Below are 20,620 nucleotides of genomic sequence, written 5' to 3'. Positions count from 1 at the left end.
CTATACTGAAAAAAAAATTAAAGACAACCTTTAGAGGGCAGTTACACTCATTTCTTTTTGCAGTAAGAACAGCAATGAAATACAAGCATGAACTACATTTAAAAAGTTTTGTTGACAATCTGAGAAATTCATGGTTTATGTCTGAAAATCAAATGTTATGACTGCTGTCATTTTTTCATATAAAAAAGTATAAAATATATATAAATATATATGTGGCTCTAAAAAAAAAAAAAGCTCACAGCCCTGGAGACCTATGTTGGTCCCTCCTAAAGGAAAATAAATTAAAGCATTCTCCACAGTTCTTATTCCCTTTCACAACACTAGAAAAAGCTGACATTAGGACCAGTAAATAAACACAACCTTGCTCAGAAACAGGAGCCTCTAAAGCAGTTAGTGATTTTTATCTTTGCACTTTTATCTAATATTGAAGAGGCCCCATCCCCTCTAAGACCAGAGTTCTGTTTTGTCAGCTGAATGCTACTAACAAATTAAATGCCATTTTAGCTGCACTAACATTCCAGCCAGCATGTCTTGCATTCGGTGACTGAACCACATGCACTGTTAGACGAATTATACTGTCTCCAAAATGCTGGCACACGTTTCAGGTTACACTCATTAAACTGCTCTCAGGTGAAAGCATCTGCAGAAGCAGGACCTTTGATGCCAGAGCGAACCTTGAGACAAAGACAGGGCATACGGGGAAATGCACAGTAAGAGAATGGTGCCATGCCAGCAATGAGATACTGAGCCAATAACCAAGATGAGGATGAAGGATGTTCTGTCTTGGTGCAGCAGAACACAATTAAGCAAATCACATTCTTCAAGCAAGCACTGTCTTTGCTGTTTGCAGACACGCAAGTTGTGGTTACAGCTGGCTGCACTTCACTTGGTGGCTAGGAAAGCTGTACACAGAGAACACAAGAGTGGAGGGCTTGGTTTCTGGAACTATCGCAACCTAAGTTGCAGCATAGGTGTCTCCATCAACTGCATGCAAGAAGAAAGGTCAGAAAAGCCAGGCATAGTTCACTCCTGCTCTTCATCTCGTGTAAACACCTGCAAGTGCACACAGCTGGTTTAAATGTTACCTGAGCAGATGACAACACTTGTAGTCGTGCGAGATCACTAACCACCTGGTATCACTCTGTTAGGAGCCTTGTTTTTTTTTCATAATTGTTAAGTATTGCAAGGATGCAAAATTACAGTGCCTAAAAGTCAAGAAGTGCCATTTATTTCTTGTAACCACTAGTTTATGGAGAATCAGAAGCACTGCTAAACAACTGCAGCCAGAGTACATAAAAAAAATGGATCTGTCTTCCTGCCAGCCCACAAGGAAAGATAATGAGGTTCATCTCATTCATATTACACAATCCAATTTTGTAACATCTGCGTTTCCAAGGCATGCTCTTAGCGATATTTAAGCCTGGCTTCTCATGGGAGCTCATGAAGCACGGTCTTTCAGGTGCTCTCAGATGTGCCACAAACATTTCTGTACCCTACGTGCGGAGGCCAGGTTTCTCCCCCCTCGGAGGCCGCCCCCCTGCCCCCCACCCCCACGCTGCGAGGGAGGACAGGCGCCTTACCGCACGGCGGCCCGCGGAAGATGGCTCCCCCCCGCCCGGGACGCCTGAGGGGGCAGAAGGAAGGCGGGCGGCGAGAGCCCCCAGCCGCCGCAACAGGCGCCGAAGCGGGGGACCCGCCCCAGCCGCCGGCCCGCCTCCGCTGCGGCGGTAGGGCTCCCGGGGCTACGGCCCCGTTACCTGCGGGTGCGGTTGGGCGCCGGCGCTCCTGCTGCTGAGGGGAGCCCGCCTCTGCCGCTCCCCGCCTGCCCGGGCGGCTGAGGTAGGTTGGTCAGGTAGCCTCGGCCCCGCTCTCCCCCGAGGGTGGCTGGCGGCCCAGGTGGCCTTGATGAGCCGGCTGGCGGCCGCAGTCCCTGTGGGGTTCGCCGCCGGGCGGGGCATTAACCGGGCAGGGCCGGACGCGCCGCTGCCGAGCCAGCATGGACGGGGCGGGCGCGGAGGAGGAGCGGGCGCCCAAAGGGCTGGGTAAGGGCCGGGCAGCGGAGCCGGGGCGCCGGCTCTCATTAATGACCGGGGGGGAGGCACCCAGCAATGAGCCTAATGAGCAGCCCCGGTGGAGGATAACGACCCTGTCGCCTCCTCCAGACTATTATCTGTGGGCGAGCCCGCCGCGCGGGCTGTGGCGGCGAGGGCCGGCAGCCATTAGCCCCCACCTCCCCTCGTCGCCTTGGGCTGGCGGCCCCGCGTTACCCTGGCCCTGGGGGAAGCCGCCGTTTTGCCCGGAGGGCCTTGGGGGATTTGCGGCAATGGGCTGCTGCTCGGCCCGGTGCCTGCATGGCCTTCGTGTCACCTGGCTTGTAAAAGCTCCTGGCAAGCTGGTGTGAGGGTTGGGGGCAGGCGGTCTTCCCTTCCTATCATACTGAGGGGTTCCTGCTGCCTCTGGGTTTCTAGGCTGCTGGCACTTAACCACCTTCACCCACTGTCCAGTTTTCCTCCTCCTTGTCTGAGCTTGCGTGGGTGGACCTGTGAAGCTGATGTTTCTCCCTGTGTGTGTGTTCAGGTTGCTTTGTACCAAATGCTCGAAACAACCTTAAAAATCTTGCTGTCACTGTGCGTGTGGTTACCTTGTTCCAAGAAACATCTAAGGAGGCGGTTGTGAGAAGAAAGAGGACTTTGCTTCTTGCTTGTGCACCTTCAGCAGCTCAGGCGTCCCATACTCTATATGATGTTCCCAGTCAGTTAAAATTCTTTTTGTTTAAGGTTATGTTTATCTGAAAGTGGGACAAAGTGGTGTTCAGTCTGGTGTCTTGTCATATGAACGATGAGAGAAAGGACTGGGTTGGCAACTCCCTAGTTGTTACTATTAAGGCCTATCTTTCTCTCCAAACTTTATTTTCATTTCAGGTCTTTTCTTTAGCAATCTCAAGTTGTTGTCAGGCCTTTGCTATATGTTTTAGAAATAGAGACAGCAATTTACTTTTTCTGGGAGGAATATTCCTGTAGATGATATAAAACTCCCAGGTGTCAATCTCTTTCTCTGCTGCAGATACAAGGTACATGCACAAGACTTTAAAATGTATTTTGTGATGTAAGCACACACTGGTGTTTGCATAAAAGTAAAAATAAGTAAAAAGCCTTCTCAAATCAAAGCACTGAGCTGAAAATTCTTTTCCTGATTTGCGGCAGAGAGTGAGTGACAGAATGGATGCCACATGAAAATATTAGCTTTTTCACATAATGAGCGAGGCGAGCTCAGCGGCATTGAGGAGGACAGTGGAAAAAGGAATTATATAGAACATAGCAAGCTTCTGCCTCACTCAGTTCTTGACCCTCCCCATCAGGATATTTCATGTCATTTAACAGCAGTGGAAACTGTTGCTGCTTAACAAGATCAAATTATTATAGTTGCATAGTTTCCTGCTTCTGTCTCCTTCCCGTGCAACTAATTTGGTTCTCTTAATCCTGTAAAAAGGCAAATTAGAAGGCCTTGGAGGCAGCCTGGCGTCCCCTTGTACTTCCATGAAGATTCTCCCATCTGACTGGTGGTGTGGGGTTCCTTCTTGACTAACAATTGTTTAAGAAAGAAACATTGAGGCAGAAAGCAAGTCCTTTATTTTGGCATTGCACTAATATATATCAAACATAGGACAGAGTGAAATGAAATAATTTTAGATCTTTTTCCCCCAAAATTAAACAACCACATTTCTCTGTAGGCACATACAACTGAAATACTGCGAACAGTCTGCTCAAACTTTCCTCTTTCCAGACAGAGGCAGATAGATGGTTTTGGTTTTATTATTCTACTTTCTATTCTTAAGAAACAGTAACTTTTTTTTTCATCTTTTTTTTTTTTAAGTAGCAGAAATCACACAGACACACACATTCTGAGACAATCAGCAGGTTTTCTTGTTTTGGAAATGTGTATCTCAGCTGGGAAAGTATAATGCTTCTTTATTATTCTGTTGCCTATTTTAATTATTTCTCTTGCTGTGTTCTTTCTGACCTGTCTTCTACTATTCAGTCTCTCTTAGTGTAATGCATTTTGTGCTTTTTGTTAAACTTGGTCAGATCTCTTCACTTATTTTTGTCCTCAGCCAGCTATTTCATTACCTATCTTGTAAGTCTGTTATTCATAAGTGTTGTGGCTTAAGCTGCAGAAAACTGCAGCTTCAGTTATTAGAAGGCAGTTATTAGAAGTTTGTACAGTTAATTGTTTTTTTTACTTGGTCAGCTTGAGTATGATAGAAACAGAAACCTCTATAAATCAAAAAGTGATGTCATTTGTCAGATAATCACTGCTGACACAGTAGACCAGAATTTTGTTTGTATTTTTCTTTTGCTCATTTTAATAAGGTGACACTTGGTGTCTTGGTAAGTCACTGATTTTTGTTCTGTTCCTTATTCCAAAGACTTTTGTTATCCCCAGTGCTGTTTTCCCACTACTGTATTTGTAGTATGCAACCTTCCCTTTATTCTCTGTGTCTGGAATTAATTGTTCCTGTAGTTTACAGTTGGTTGTTTTTGCAGGCTTCTTCACACTCAAAATGAGGCCTTTCTCATCTCAGATGTTTGAATATCTCCTTACTGACTATATCGCATTCTTTGCTGTTGCTTTCCTGGCAGCACTCTGTCCTGGTGACAGTCTTTATTTTGAACTCTCTAGTTCTTTTCACTGTTGAGTTTCATTGTGTAGTGTTTTCCTTCTCCCATAACTGAAACCTCCTATCCAGGCATAGGAGGTTTTTCTTTTTCTCATGCCATCCAGGCACATCTGGCTTAGACAATGTGCATGTGGGGTGGGGGGGTGTTGTTTTTCATTTTTTCCTTGTAGGGTGCAAGGAGGAGAAGGAGGACATACCACTGAATACTGAGCACTTCGTGGTAGATGCTGATGCTGTCGGTGGGCATGGTACAAGGAGCAGTGTGCTATCTGCATTCCAAAGCACAGCTATAAAGGAAGAAGTTGAGGATACCTTGGGAAGAGAAGATAGGATCAGCCCTGTAAAGAAGGTGGAGGAAGATGGAAGATATTGCACCCTGCAGGCAACTGGGTCAACTTCCCAAGACTCAGTGGCCCTTGACAGCCAGCTCGACCTTGCCTCAGTGTGTGGGCGGCTGTCAAATTTCCTCAGTGACCTGAAGGCTGTGCCCCCACTTTCTGTGGCTGAATTTGCACAGGAGCCCACAGGTCAGTCAGGGTCACATGAAGAGTGTGAGGGTTATTATTCTGATCGGATTGAAAAGGAGACAAAGAAGAAAAAAAGTAACGATAAAAGTGGAATGTGCACTGAGAAGGCATCTAGTGGAATCTCTGGAGACCTCTGCAGGCAGGATGTGTGTGGCCCAGCTACTTGCCAGTCATCCAAATGCACTTCAGCTAGCGCTGCAGCTCAGCAATCCTACAAGGTGTCATCACTCCTGGAATCCGGAAGTAGCCATGATGGGACCAAGGGAAAAAAAGAGTTACTTGAGAATCCAGAAATACTGCCACCGGTCAGGAAGAAGTCACGCACCTTCTATAGTGCAGGTAGATAATGGGGAGCCCACTGGCAGACAGTGACACTTGTAGTGCCAATGGCACTGATGTTTCTTTCACCATACTGAAGGCACAGCATGGAGGTGCTGAACTGCTCTAACTGTTACTGCAATGCATTCTACACTATTAGATCTGTGAAAACTTCTTCAAATAAAGGTTGCTGAGTGCCTTATATTTGAAATATCGCTAGCGATGCTCTTTGTTTTACTGTGGAAGAAGATTTTTGTTTGTTTTTGTGGTTTACTTTAAAAAAAAATCTTTTATGTTTTTCATATATTTCTAAGTATAGTAAAAATGTTCTGTTTTGTTTTTCCCGTCTTGTTTTTTTTGTTTTTCTTTGTTTGTTTTCTTATCGCATACTCCCCATCTCTCTCTCTTTGAACAATCCATCATTTCTAGAGCAGCTAGAAGAGTTGGAGAAGATGTTCCAAGAAGACCACTACCCCGACAATGAGAAGAGGAGGGAGATCGCTGCTGTGGTTGGTGTAACGCCACAGCGTATCATGGTAACGCCTGTGTGGGTAACAGTGCTGACCGTGGGTTCTGTGCAGAAAAATGACAAGGAGAGGGACTGGGGCAGGGAGGAGGAGCTTGAGTAGGAAGGAGAGAGGAGCTTATGAGTAATGGGATAGAGACTGCACCTGCCACTGGTGACAAGAGAAGGAAGAGAGCTCACAAGGATGGACACTGCACAACCAACCACCCCACCCAAAATGGCAGTAGAGTCTGCCGTTGCGTACTCCATCTCTTCCCATTTCCTAACATGAGATACATAATGGGTAGGTAAAAGAGGCTAAGGAGATTGGAGTTAATATCTTTATCTTGAAGATCATGGGCAACAAAGGAAACTGGTGATTGAGGGTATCTTTCTGCTGTTATTCTTCTCTTTCTGGTTGCAATGAATCTTGCAGATTCTCTGGAAGAAAGGTTTCTTGAGGTTCCTTTCTCTGGAAGAAAGGTTTCTGGCCTCACCTGGTGATATGTGGAGACAGTCATTGCTGATTCGTTGCCTGTGTCCCCATGTGTAGATGGTTTCCTCTCTGAATGTATCCTTTCTTTTATCAGGTCTGGTTTCAGAATCGCAGGGCAAAGTGGCGAAAATCGGAGAAGTTGAGTGTGAAAGGCCACAAAAAATATCCAACATCATCAGCTTTGTCAGTCCCCTTTGCGTCAGATGGTTATGGGTGAGGGACTTTGTCTTCTGATTTCTCCACAATAGATTCCTAATACATTAAATCTTTTCCTTTCCCATTTCCCCTTTACATTTAAGCTATGGAGAGCTGACCATTGAGTTAGACCTCGGTAGCCTGTCCTCTGTTCTCCAACCTGACGGTTTTCTGGGCAAATTGTAGTGGGCCCTCTTAAGAGCGCTTTTGATTAACCTGTAGCACTGTTTTGAAATGAAGCTGTTGAAATCCCTCTTGCTGAACTCATGTAGAGAGCAGGGGATGAGATAGAAAAGGTCTGTGGAGTCACCCCTCCACTTTTGGTTTCTGTGAATGTGTTGGCCAGGTACTTTGTTTGCACTTAGGAATTCTTTTATCCCAGTCCTTCTCCCACTGTCGCTTTCCATTTCCATGGATTTTCACTTGGTGATGGAAATGCTGCTTGTGTAGATCAGTCTTACAAAGTCATGGGCTGCTTTGAAGAAATAGAAGCTAGCACCTTTCATAGGTGAGCAGGGGACATTTATTGGGGAGTGGGGGAAGGGACTATGTGAGAGGATAGATGGTCTTTCAAGGGGGAGGGAGGGAGGGAAGAAATTAGTCTCCAGAGGGAAGCATTTATGGCAGTCTGGAGCGAGAGTCTTCCTGTGAAGAAAACAGAATGAAAAGAGAAAAATTAAGTGAAAGATTGGAGATCACCTGACTGATTTCATTGCACTGTCCCTGCTGCACGTCCTTTCCACACTAGTGACCTGGGGTCACTTCCCCAAATAATGTTTGTACAGCATCCCTTGCATTGTTTCTCCTTGCACTCATAAGTCAGCCCGCCTTTCCACCTGCTCGTGATCTAGGGTTTGCCCATTGTAGAATAGTTAGAAGAGCGTGTATATTTTGTTGTAATGTCTTGTCTTGTCCTGTGGTCCATGCTCATACCCTTTATGTATACCTCCAGGGCACCCCTTCTGCCCATGCCTCCATTGCCTGACATTGCTCATGACCAGTCTGCCATGCTGAGCGTAGACACTACGGCTGGGAACTACTCCAGCCTGCTCAGTGGACATCCTGCACCACTTGCCGCCTCCTCAGGTGAGACCCCTGTCAGCACAAGTATTTTGCATAGCTGCAGCATTAGCTGGTGGTGCTGGTAGGTTCCCAAACGCTTTAGGGAAGGTCATGTGGGAGCCCTACGCCGTCAGTCCAAAAAGTGACACCAGGTTTAACAGGTCTCTGCTAATCAAGCATCTGTCAGCTATGTACCAGCATGGTGGTGCCTCTGTGCTAATGCTAGAGCCAAATTTGCAGTCCTTATTCATGTCCTAGCACAAGCCAGCAAGGAATTCTGCACATGACTTCATGTGGATACATGATTGGGGCATCCTTCCGTAATAGGTTTTTGGCACTGGTACTGTTTTCTGAATGATGAAAGTACTATTCTGGCTATTATGCTCTTCATGGCAGATACACACATCCCATGTTCTGGTTTAAACTAACTTTCTGGCTACAACCTGTAGTCAAGTGAGCTGTTTGAGGCAGGTGCATTGTATAAACTGTTGGGGTTGTAGAGCCTCCCTCACGTACTCAAAAGGAGGTTCCTTTACTTCTCCAGCCAGTGCAATTTTCCATTTTGTGCAAGACCTTGAGGGAGTGAGACTAGTTGAGTTCTTAAGCATACAGCCTAATTTAATTGCTGTTGCAGTGTTGTTGAAAGTCAGTGGGGTGTGCTGTTGGACCAGTTTTCTACCTGAGCTGCATTTAGACTTTAAAGATTGATGGCAACCAAAAAGAGAGGATTTGTTCAATTGTGTATTCATGTGTGGAGTATCAGCTCATTCCCTAGAGTCAGGAATGTTCCCTAAAGCATTTCCTATGTATGTTTACTTTTCCAAGTTGGCACAACTTGAAAATATTGCCAAAACAGTGAGGATTTCACCGCTTTCTTTAGGGATGGAATCCCAAGCAATAGATGTGCTGACATGGTACTGTTGTGCATATTTTCCTGCTTCCCAGTGTAATTGATTCTTCTGAATTTCATGCCATCATTTCTGCCCCCTCATTGTATTCTAAATATACAGGGTTATCAGTATTAAGGGCAGTTCCGTGCAAGTCATTTTTGAATAATGACCCAAAGACTTCAATGTATTTTTAATAGTGCTGATACCTTAAAAGCATTTTGGCACTGTAGAAAACAACTATAAGATTGTGTCAATAAGCTTAGAATACTAATAAATAGATATGTATGCTAAAAGTACTTAATTGAGATACTTTCTTGGTACTGTAATTCAGCACTTCTGTCATTTAAATTTGCCTGTCATGGTTCAAGGCAAGGACTACTTTCGTCAATGCTATGAGCTGTTTAACCAATATAACTGTAATTCAGTTAGTTCCAGTTTTTCAACTTCTTCTTGCAGCAGAGTAAATATGGTCAAAGTGTTTGAATAATTCACTGCTTCCCAGAATGATGAAGTGGTGCAGTCTGTTGAGTCCTGTATTTAATTAGATAAGGACCAAGATTTTGCAAAATAATTTGTTTAAAGGAAACGAACCAAACATCCTCGTGTTTCTACACTTGTATTCAGAACTCTTCTGGTTCCTAAAGTACATCTGCAGACACGCTGTTTAGTCAAGAGAAAATATGTCTGTTAGAGAAATAGTTTCATTCAGGGATGTGATCTTGTCATCTGTCTATATTGAACAATTTCTTTATGGGGAATCTGCACGCTTGGATGCAATTCTCCATGTGGGAAACACAAGCAATCTTTCTGATAGGAAAGAAACGTCCTGTTTGAATTCTTTGTGCAATGTGTAAGGAAGAAAAAGGGCAAGTGAATGTCCCTTAGAGCGGACTGGGTATGTGAGAAAATGAGCAATAAAGATAGCTGGGTTTTTGCTCCTTGAATCCTTTGAACTTGCTGCTGACTGCCACCTATTGCATGTACTATGTATGCATCTAGCTTTTATGAAACACATGCTTCCTTTGCTTGTCTCAAACCCCTATATCTTCAGGGTTAAGGACATGTGAAGATGAGAATGTACTTCATTGTGTTAGATCTATGTGAGGGAACAAGCCTCCTCTTGTTCTCTTTAAATCATGCTGGGCAAGAAGTAATGAAATCTATTTGTGTCATCTAAGGCTGGTAAATACTTTCCAGATACAGATCTGTTTGGAAAAAAAAAGTACCTTTTCTAAATGACTGTTCAGAAAAGAGGCATACTTTGCTAAGCACGCAAACATTGGTTGAGGTTTGGTGATTGGTTTTTAACCTGGTTGCCTGAGGGAAGAAAGGAATATGGTGTGTGTAATGAGCCACACACTCTCTTTGTTTATGAAACCCACCCTGGCCCCCAAATTTGTTTAATCAAATTTGATGGAAGGTGGAAGTCTTAAAAATTATGTTCCTGCAGGTCATGGGAGAATTGGTTCCTGGGCAGAGTAGAGGCCTAAGTTAGTGCTCCCCCTGAGGGCAAAGACTTACTAGGTGTAGAGAGTCCTCATAGAAGAGATCTGCATCGCACAATCGCACGAAAAGCTTCAGTCGCAGTTTTGCCTTACTAGATGTGGGGTGCACAGCCATGGGGAATGAAACTTGCTTTTTTTGTTATCTAGCATTGCATAAGCAGACTTTTCTCTAAGAATGAAAGCAGAAAATGAAATGGAAAAAAAATGAAAGAAAACGTGACTTTCGAATTCAGTCAGCCTCCTTGTTCAGAAAAAAAGCTTGTCAATAAATAGGGCCATCCAGGGTCCACCTGTTTTCTTTATTAGAATCTCAGAAGATGAAGGAGATAAAACTTGGATAGGATAAAATCCAAAGTAACAGAAGCAAAATAAAAGCGGGAACAAATGAATAAAAAAGTCATCAATTTACAAGGCAAAAGCAATTGCTTAGTAAAAGTAGCCCTTGTGGAAACAGCTCATGGCAGGTTTCAGCAAAATAATCTGTGACCTGTGTGCAGTAGTGCAGTTGTACTCAGAGACTATGGCCTAATGGAGTGGCTATTCAGGTGCTTTCCTTGGTAGCAGTGTGTTTAACCACTTTCAGCAGGACAAGCAAATGACTTAAGTGCATGAGAACAGTACAATCTGTTACCCGACACCTTTGGAGAGTGTTCAGTGCTGCCTTTTCCATTGTTTTTACTTGCTCTAGCCAGTAGTTCTGACTGTCTGTTGGTTTGGGGTTTTTTCATGTCCCACTGTTTTGTACAGTTCTCCAAACAAGCTGATTAAAAATGCCAGCAAGTTGTATTTGAGATGTGCTCTACCTTGCTGGCAGTTACAGCTTCTGATTTTGATATTAGCTACACTACTTGCCGTAAGAGCCTTTTGTGCTTCAAAAATTCAATCTTGAGCTTGCTTTGATCTTAGAATTGTTTTTTACTACTTTTTCTACACAGATAGCTTACTTTAAATTAATGGAGGGTTTTTTGACATTTGAAGTTATTTGAAGTTTTTCTTGTTTGTCTGAGATTTCTTATGGATATATCTGTGATTCATTGACTTAAAACAGTGGCTTATGTTTTATTTAGAGTTGGCCCTTTAGAAAGAAAAGTTACTTTCTATGCCCCTGGTTTGTGGGAGGAGATTTTTCTGCCCCACTGGTGCTTTTTCAGGAAATATTTTGTTTCATGTGTCTGTCTTGCTGAGGACACGTGTCAGGAGCCCAGCCTATGCTGGTATCTCTTATGCAAGTAGCAAGATGATTATTCAGTGGCAGAGATGAGATTGCAGTGGAAGTCTTGGGAGCAATTGGATGAGGTTGGATATGATCTGTCAAAGAACAGTAAATAAATGATAAGCTCTAATGATTTCACATATAGGATTCTGGTTGTTGAACAGCTTACTTTAAAGCTGATGATGTGTAGCTGACACGGCAAGCAAGAGTCATACCTTTTAAACAAGTGGTAGGTTCTGGCCTACTGAAAATCCAGAAGAGGATCAGACTGACACACTTCTCAAAGCAATGCAGTTAAGAGACTGAAGTTGGTTTACTGATCTTCAGTCCATTAAATGAAGAATGCCGTTGCTCCTAAGTTTGATTAATATTTTGTCTACTTTCAAGATGTCATTTACAAGAGAAATATATTTTCTCATAATTTCAAGAAGAGGATGTATCTATGAAAAGCTTTGTGATGGCCCTTAATGTTCCAGTAAATGCTGCAATTAGACAGGCATGTTTCATTAAAAGAAACTGGATCGGATAGTGTATGACAGAGACTCATAGTAATAGTGCCTTTTGCTGAACTCTTGATTTGATGCTTGAGAAAGCAGCCCTAGCAAGTAGACCATCTGAGGTTAGACTGGTTGCTCACCTGTAAACAGCATCAGCTGCATTGTGCCCAACACTGGGCTTTGTTAAACAGGTACAATCATGGTCTCTGGCCTCCCAAACAGTCTGCAAGCAGCTGCATAGTTAACGGCCAGAATCATTGCAGATGTCTCATGCCAAGGCCTTTTGGAGTCAACATAATAAGTGCTTGACTAAGAAAGTCATGTATGGCTGATGTCAAGAGGAAGGGCTCCAGTGCAGATAGATGTCACTCAGGTAACAAATCTCGTGCACATGATCTGGTCTGTTAACAGCAGTGAAAGGAGCTTCCTACAATGTAGTCTCACAGTTGAAACCATGCCCTGTTGTAAGTTCACGGACACCTCTCTAGAATAGGCCTCAATCTCCTTCAAGACTGCTGAAAGACTGAAATCACAGTCATCCTGACAGAAATACACACATCCATTTTTGTTAATTTAAGACTCTGTCCCATTCATTGGAAGCTATTTGCATTAAAGAATGGGTCTCAACTCTGCTAGGATGTTGAGGAAGCAGCTATACTAGAGGGAGGACAGCTGTGTAGCTAAAGACTTAGAATAGGCATTCTTGAGTTAAGACAACTGTAGCGCCAGGACTGGTTCAGAGATCTGAAGCTGCAAATTATTAAATTGCTCTCCAAAAATTCCCAAGGTTGTCTCATGGACTGAAACCCCAGAAATAATGGAAGTGATAAACAAAAATCCTACTGTTACATTCCCATGTTCACTGGAAAGCCGCCTGAGGTTATCTATCTCTCTACATCAATGTCAGGAAAAGCAGCGGAATTGTAAAATGTAAGTATTATCTCAAGCCAGTGATCAGAAATCATCATTGAACAAGATGTTGGAATCTTCTGTAAATATAGTGTCAGATTTAGCAGATATTACTTCTCTGGGAATTGTTTATTCTTACTGCATTTGTGACTTCATTCAGAAGGTACAAATTCAGTTTCTTTCTTTGAAAGGACAGAGAAGTAGAGGAAACTTTAGAAAAGGCTGAACCAGCTCTTTGGAGTCTGAGTGTGCTGTCTTCACGATCTCATTGCCTGTGGGTCTTATTGCCATGATCCGCAAAGATTATCTGCACTAAGTGTTGCAAATATTTCAAAAAACAGAACTTAATTCTTAGTAGGTGTGAAAGTGGGTTTAGAAGTGATCTCCTGAGCTATACTGTTAACACTGCTTGTATTCATCCTGAGTGAGACTAAAGCCATCTGCAGAATAGCTAATCCTGCTGTCATTAATGAACTGAAGCTTTATCTGGATATAGACTGTTTTTCAGGTAAGTTGTGCACCACATGGCTGCTGTTTCATAATGTTTGTGTGAACTGCTACATTCTGGGACAGAATGGTTAGGAGAACCAGTGCAAATGAAGGTTTTAAAAAATCAGAAGAGATCTTCAGCTTCATTTCTGGCTAAGCCATTTTGACTTATGAGGAAACTAAATGTTGTCTTGACTAGTGCTTCATTGTGTGCGACTAGATCTGTGCTGTGTCAAAAAACAGGAATGTGACAGGTGCATGATAGATGCTGCCTGACATAGAGAAATAGTATTTTCAAATAGAAAAAATTGCCTGGGCATGTGAATGCTTTAGAGATGCCATCCTAGATCTTGCTCTAGTTTTCTAAATGAGCCCAAAATCAGGGCTATTCAAGTTTTCATTGAAACATCATGACTCCCTCTCTCCATAGTTGCAGAGAGTTGAAAAGAATTTGATGTGGGAAGATGCAGTAAGACACAACTGCACAGCACACTGGGGAATCTGAGAAATGGTGCTACAAGGTGTTGAAGTGGAATCTCCTTACCAGCTCTCTGGGCATGCATTCCAAAATTCTCTAAAGGTTGCTCGTGCTTGCTATGGCAGCTTTATATTTAGGTTTTATGTTTAAGGCCTTTGATTCACACCTGGTGGAGTGCATTTGATGTTACTCTGTATGCCTGCAAGGGTGAAGTACAGCTGTAAACTATCCATACTACTAGCTTTCCCTGAATGCTTTACAATGTGTGGGAGTAGACCAACTTCACCTGAACAGTCAGTGATATTTTCTCATATCTGCCTCATCCTTGTGCTGGTTCAGCCTAGCTAGACTTGAAAACTCATTTCAAATTGTGTCATGCGCACCTGATGGTTACACTTCTCAAGAGAGAAATCATTTGCTATTTGGCATACTGAAAGAGTATCTTGTTCTCTTGCACCATGTGCAAGCTTCTTGAACTTCTGTGTATACTTGTTAATCTGGATCACCAGCATACATGATTCTGACCTTTTCATTTCCTATATTGTCCCCTTTCCACAGAGGCTGTTTTGTAGGAAACTGGTCCTCTCCCCTTTTCCAGCAGTGACTGAGGAGACAGGTCACCAAACAAGATTCTAGCAACCAAATGGTGTTGGTTTCCTTTTCCATCTCCCAGCTTCTTTTTCCCAAGGCCCTTCAGCTGACCTCTGCTTTTTTGAATTTTTTTTTTTTTTTTGCATGACTCATCAGAGGCCAAACCAGGAGTGAAAATCTGGTTAAAAAATGGCCTGGACAGTGGATCTCTAAAGGCACATTTTTGTTTCTTTCAAACCACAGTTAAATTTTTCAAAAGGGTAATCTGTGCAGCACACTCTTCCCAGAGGACAGTAGAGATGGAAGATGGCTGGGGGATTGTTCCTGGCTTTTTTCCAGGAAGTACTTTGCTTCATTTGGCTGCCTTCTTGAGAGCTGAATAAATCCAGTATGCAGAGACTGAAATCATGAAGGTAATTTTATTTAACCAATAAACATCATCTTCTGTTCCAGAGAGCTTGCTACTACTCCCTTTTGCTTCCCAGCAGCAATGCTAGTACTTGTTTACTTTTATTCCCATCAGTTAACCTCCGCTCTTTCACCGGCATCTTGCTTTTCTGTTCTGCCACTCTTGTCATTCCCTCTGCTTGCTCCTTTTAATTTTTGGTATGACAGCATAGTATGACAGTCTCTCTTTTTATTCACAGTCTCTTCAACGGCAGGAATGGTGGCATCTTGTGAAGCAGTTCAGACAAAGGCATTACCACAGCTCAACTTCAGTTCCAGCAGAACGGAGTGCTTGCCTAGTCTTCCCAGCCCTCCACCCATCCGCAGGGCCAGCCTACCTCTCAGTCTGTCCTTCAACCCCCCCAGTCATATTGTTCCCTTGATGCTGGACACTCCCAACAGTGAATGCATCTTGTCCAGTCAGGAGAATGGCTCCAGGGAGGCCTTCACTTACAGCATCCAGAATCAAGGGTAGGAACAGATGAGATTGTCTTTGAGGGAGATGAAAAAAGTGAACCCTGGGAGAAGCCTTGGGAGGGTGAAGGTGGAACATAGGACAAGGAAATAGGTGGGAGCATAAGTGAAAAGTTAGACATGGGAGCGAGGATGCCTTTTAAATGGAGTATGAAAATATGTATAATGTGCATAGTAGGACAGAGCACCTGCTGTCAGGAGAGTGATACCTTTAATCAGAGTGCTTTCAGAATTGCATGCCTGTCCAGTGAAACTGGGGTTCAAAAGCACAGTGAAAAAGAATCTTTGAGAGAGGATGTTTTAAGCATTGCGGTGTGCTTTGGAGAGTGGGAAGAACTGAAGGAAAGGTAATCCCAAATAACACGCATTGTTAAAGAATCCTGCTGTGAAAGCACTTGGCTCAAGTGGTTTCTGTTGCCCTTGCCCTGTGCCTGGCATTTGGGAGGAAGGGTTGGAGTCAGATCAGGGTTGGAGCAGCTTTCAAGGGGAAGATACAACAATTGTTTATTGTACAGGTTGCTGTAGCTGTTGACCCTACTTTAATCTCTGAATTACCTCTCTCCTTGCTCTCTGCAGCTTGAGTTCACCAGTTTCCTGCAATTACCCTGAGCAGCTGGAGTCAGCAGGCAACCTAGAGACCACGTACTGTCAGTACAGCAGCCAGGGTGGAATTTACCAGCTGCCCCAATATCCCCAGCAGCACCAGCTCTCCCAGTTCCACCATCTGCCGGGTCACCTGGCCAGCAATGTGCTCTCCAGTGTCCGCCTCACTCCTACAACACCCACTGAGTCCCATACAGCTTTCCTCGCCTTACCTGGTAACAGTGGAGTCGTAACCTATGGGGCAGCAGGAGCCGCACAAGGCTACATACAAAACCCGATGGGGGGACAGCTCTTGTTACAGCAGCCAAGTGGAAACTCGGGTAAATTTCTGAAATCTTTGCCATCCCGCTCCTCTGGAGTAACTAAACAATACCCTGAAACATTCAGGATGATCAGTGGTTTTACTGATGACTGTGACAGAAAGAAGGAATGTGCATATACATGCACAAATATATATATGCTGCCCATCTGTTTTTTTTTAATTTCCTTGTATGCTTTTTTTAAAAGTGCTGAGTGACCCATTAGTTTGAATCAAAAGTTACTATGTAGGCTGCATGTAGAGAGAGCAGTACCATGTGAATATGTCAGGTAGTGCAACGGTTTTGTCTGGAATGGAGAGCTCACTTTTTCAGGAGTGTACTGTTGCGCAAACTAACATGCCTTCGATGTATGTGGGTGGGGGTGAAGGGTGCAAAGTGAAAAAGGTGCCACAGCAAATGGAATAGTTGGAAACAGCAAGAAAAACAGGCTTCTAACTGCTGGGCTTCTGCAGAAACCATTTTGAAAGAATGTTATGTATCTTAGGGTAGTGCAAAAGAAGAGAGTCAGAGACAGGGGCCAACAGAGTATGGATATAGCTTCTTTCTTTTTCTTCCTCTGACATGAATTTGCAACACCACTTAGATTAAAGCACTTCAGCGTAATTTTCCAAAACGTAACTAGGTAAAAATGACATTGTCGGTCTCCTTGTTTTGTGTCAGGGATTTGTATTTTGAAGTTGTTCAAGCCCAAGTACAACCAAAAGATAAACTATTGCAGTTTATTTGTTTGGACTGTCAGGTTTGTTAAATTAAGCTCACAGTCCAAAAAATACATCTCTCCTCTTATCACATAAGAGAATAAAGAGTTTCCAGACCACAGATGCTGCTCCTGTTTTTGTACCATTTTTGTGGACCTTGTCAGGGGGAGAAGTCTGATTCACAGGCTGATGGGTGCAAGCTGGCTCATGTTCACACTGTTCATGGCTAACACTGTCCAGAACAGGTTGGCAGCACCCATGCTATCTAGCGCACTTGGCCTGTTTCTCCTCTCTGGTTGCAAGGCATAATTATTATTTTCCGTGGTTTTTCAGTTCAAAGTGCCAGAAGTAATGAGAGGGCTGTGTCCCAGCACACCAAATTAATGTTTTTATAGCGTGATGCCAGAAGTGTGTGTTGCATGCCTTGGGGCATGTCGTGCAAGCATAAAGGGATGTGTAAAGGTGCAAGCCTTGTTAGGACTGATAAAGTTGGAGGATTGTTGAAAGAACAGAGGCAGAGTTGATGTTCTCTTATTCCATACTTCTGTCTGGAGCACAATCAGCAGTGCATGGCTCTTCTGTTCAAGGAAGGGATCCTATGACTGTTACGCAGTGTGGACGACCAGGGCCTGGGGTTCCAGAAGTGCAATGGGGAGGGAACCAATCTGTCAGTGTAGACACCCATAATTTTTACTTCAGCATGTAAGCAAGTGAGCAGTTTGGTTGAATTGTAGATATTAATTAAAAAACATTCCTGCTTTCTGGATTGCAGCTTTTATAAATGAAAGTGAAGATTAAGCATCCAGCTTATGCTTTGCAGAGCTAACTTGGAACATAGGAGTGGAGGAAAAAAAATTGGGGGTGTGTGTCTCTGATATCATTACATACACTCAGGATCTGTGCTGAAATGACATCATGTTTTTTAGATTATAACAATGCTATGAACTTCCTAAGTTTTTCATCCTAATAACTATGTTTTGGATAAATACACTGCAGAGTAAACAACAAAGTTAACCTTCATATGTGCATGATGTCTGCTCTATTGCAGTAACCATTAAGGCATAAGTGTAATACTGTATTTGCACTGAGTGTGCTCTCTTACGCACAACATACATGTTTTTACATATACATGGTTTTAATCCTCCTTTCCTTATTTTCATTATTCTGTCCTTTCTTTGTTGCTTTTTCCTCAGCAGGCATCACTGCCTATCAAGCTGTCCCCTGGAATGATTTCTACATGCAGGGAGCTCCATTCTCGAATCAGTTTCGCTCACGAATGCCATTTTCTAGCACAGCAGGAGGACAGTACTTCACAGAGCAGGTTTCCTGCACTCAGCCACCTTGCCTGCCCTCCTCTCCATATTTCCTTCAAGTGCCCAATGGAACAACACTGGAATCCATACCACATACTGGAAGACAAAAGGGAGTGACACCACCAGACCAGAGTTCATACCAGAACCACCAAACAGAGCCAGAGTTGACATCACTTGCTGAAAGAGAGGAAGTAGAGAGTAGCAGCAAGAAAGGAGAGACTATTGTTGGTAACTGAAAGGCCAGCTGATTTTTTTGGGAAGTGGGGGGATAAGGAAAGAGTTCCAAGACAGCAGTAGCTCCTCTGAATGTAGGATCAAAACTGTGGCATGAATGGGAATGGAACTTTTTTTTTTCTGGCTTGCTGTCCAAGACAGGTCCAGTTATCCTATATATAGTTCTTAGATGCATCTGTTTTTAGAAATGGGGACTTACAGGTCACTCAAATAGATGGCAAAGTTCTGTCCTCTGTCAGACATTGTCTGTCGTGAGCTGAATGGCTACACAGGACTGATTATTTCTAAGATTGCAGAGGCATAGATACCTCTCTTCAAGGAACAACTTCTTGAGCAAAAAGAGGGGAAGGAGAAGGGAGAGCTTTCTGTTTGGATTTCCATTTTCAGACTTTTATTTTGGAAACAAAATTACCTTACTCTAGATTTGTTGAAAGGTGTCATACGCCTTAAATATTGTTGGGGGGGGTGTGTCTAATTTTGAAATATAAAACATTTGAAAAAATTCAAGGTATTCTGTGTCATGTGAGATCACATTTTCTTATGAATCTGTTTTTTCTTCAGATATTAAAGAAACTAATGACTGATGCTGCACCCTTAGGAAAAAAAAAAAAGGAAGAGGAAACATTGCCATTTTAAACTCTGCAAAATAAGAAGAGACAAAAAGAGACGAGAACAATAATATTTGCAACAGAAGCACTTTTTTGTTTCTTTTTTTGGGTTGTATTTTTTTTCTTGTTGCCATGATTATTTTCCCGCTGAGGAAAGAAGCAGGGAAATTTCAATCAATAAAAGCTTCTGGTCTGTGTTTTTTGCAAATCTCCTGACTTTATTCTTCTTAATGAATTCTAATCTTGAGGTGCACACAGACAGGAAAGAGCTGATACAGGCACCAGAGTCCCATGCGTAGGTGGAAATTTCAGATCACGCAAGAGTCAGAAGGTATGGCGGGTATCCTGGAACACGTGGGAAGAGAGCCCAGGAAGAATAAGACGTATGCAAAACGGGGAGGAACTCAGCAACTACACCTAATTTTAGGGACTCCAGACAGTGAAAGAAGTGTCGTTGGAAGTCCACCATTGGTTTGGTGTTTGCTAGCCTTGAATTACTTTTAAAAAAAATTATTTTCAATAGAAAACTATAACAATAAATGGCAGCAAAACTGTAACTATAAATGCTAGCAGTGTAACCAGTTGCCTATCAGTTATTAATTGGTTTAGCATCCCATTTGAATTGTAGGTGGGTTTGAATGTCTGAGGATTGTGTTAAAAGTTTTTCACAAATTAGTTGATAGCTTAAGTATTTGGTGGGTGCCACTTTCTTGAGTTACTTGGTCATCATCTCTGGGGCTGACCCAACAGTTTATTGCTGAGGTGGCTCAGTTATTTCAAAAGGGGTTAAGCTCTCTTTTTTGGTTAACAGGAACTGTGGGCAGTTTATGTGGGTATGCTTCGCGTTTACATCTGCATCCTGTTAGAATGTGTTGCAGTTTAATCTGATAGGATGTTTCATAACTGTGGCTTTTCTCTCGCATTTCTCAAATCTTACTGTGGCAATATCACGCTGCAGTGTTAGCAGTAGTTTAGTAGAGGAAGCGATCTTTGCTTGATAGTCTTAGCTTCTGCTTTACCTGCGACTGTCAGCCTGGGAAGTAGATAAAATATCTCTGAAATCAGTCAGCAGCAGTAGCAGAGGACTCAAGCAAAGAGCTTGTTTGGTACACGAGCAAATGGCTGCAGTCCCTAGGAACCGTGGTTCCCAAATGAGCTTTAACCACCTGAATATGTGGGATATATAATATGAGCTGTTAAAATGTACGTCAGGCTCTCGCTGTGTCCTTGTGAGGAAAGACCATTGTGTTGTAGGAAGCTGGAGGTGCATTTCCTTTGATACTTTCTGTGTTTAACCCTGAGTCTTTCCACTGTCTTTTGGACACAGGCAAGGCCTGAATAATTTTTTTATTTACAGTGATCTGGGTGCCCCTCTTGTACCTCGTGAAATTAAGCGTTACCAGGTCTTTTGTTTCAATTTCTCTGTAGTCTGCTCATAAAGAGTGTCTGGCAGGAGTTGAATGCTGCTGCTCCTCTCCTTTTTCTTTCTCCTGTGTCTTAAAAAACACTTTTATGTCTGGCAGTGGCTGAAGACTGCTGAAGACTAAGCAGTATAGTCAGCGACAGATTT

General features: G+C 43.1%; 1 protein-coding gene across 2 annotated transcripts; it reads left to right on the top strand.

Moving 5' to 3' along the window:
* The first annotated feature begins 1,805 nt into the window (after positions 1-1,805).
* On the top strand, positions 1,806-19,234 carry NOBOX (NOBOX oogenesis homeobox). Of its 2 annotated transcripts, none has more exons than XM_050908277.1 (9): positions 1,806-1,839; positions 4,849-5,544; positions 5,953-6,059; positions 6,619-6,737; positions 7,672-7,805; positions 15,001-15,271; positions 15,851-16,197; positions 18,092-18,436; positions 19,004-19,234. In XM_050908277.1, the coding sequence occupies exons 2-9, from the start codon at positions 5,298-5,300 to the stop codon at positions 19,024-19,026; spliced, it is 1,593 nt and encodes a 530-aa protein (XP_050764234.1). In that variant the 5' UTR covers positions 1,806-1,839; positions 4,849-5,297; the 3' UTR covers positions 19,027-19,234. The 2 variants fall into 2 exon arrangements, with proteins under 2 accessions (XP_050764234.1, XP_050764225.1); XM_050908268.1 differs by having other exon boundaries at positions 18,089-18,436.
* Positions 19,235-20,620: the final 1,386 nt, after the last annotated feature.

This window comes from Gymnogyps californianus, chromosome 1 (assembly GCF_018139145.2).
Source record: "Gymnogyps californianus isolate 813 chromosome 1, ASM1813914v2, whole genome shotgun sequence".
Taxonomy (NCBI): domain Eukaryota; kingdom Metazoa; phylum Chordata; class Aves; order Accipitriformes; family Cathartidae; genus Gymnogyps; species Gymnogyps californianus.
This window is presented reverse-complemented; position numbering and strand designations above follow the sequence as displayed.

Excerpts from the sequence above, each read along its gene's own strand:
- NOBOX (XM_050908268.1), top strand. The coding sequence starts at position 5,298 with ATGTGCACTGAGAAGGCATCTAGTGGAATCTCTGGAGACCTCTGCAGG. Across the intron at positions 6,060-6,618 it reads TAACGCCACAGCGTATCATG|GTCTGGTTTCAGAATCGCAG; the intron begins GTAACGCCTGTG and ends TTCTTTTATCAG. Across the intron at positions 6,738-7,671 it reads TTTGCGTCAGATGGTTATGG|GGCACCCCTTCTGCCCATGC; the intron begins GTGAGGGACTTT and ends GTATACCTCCAG.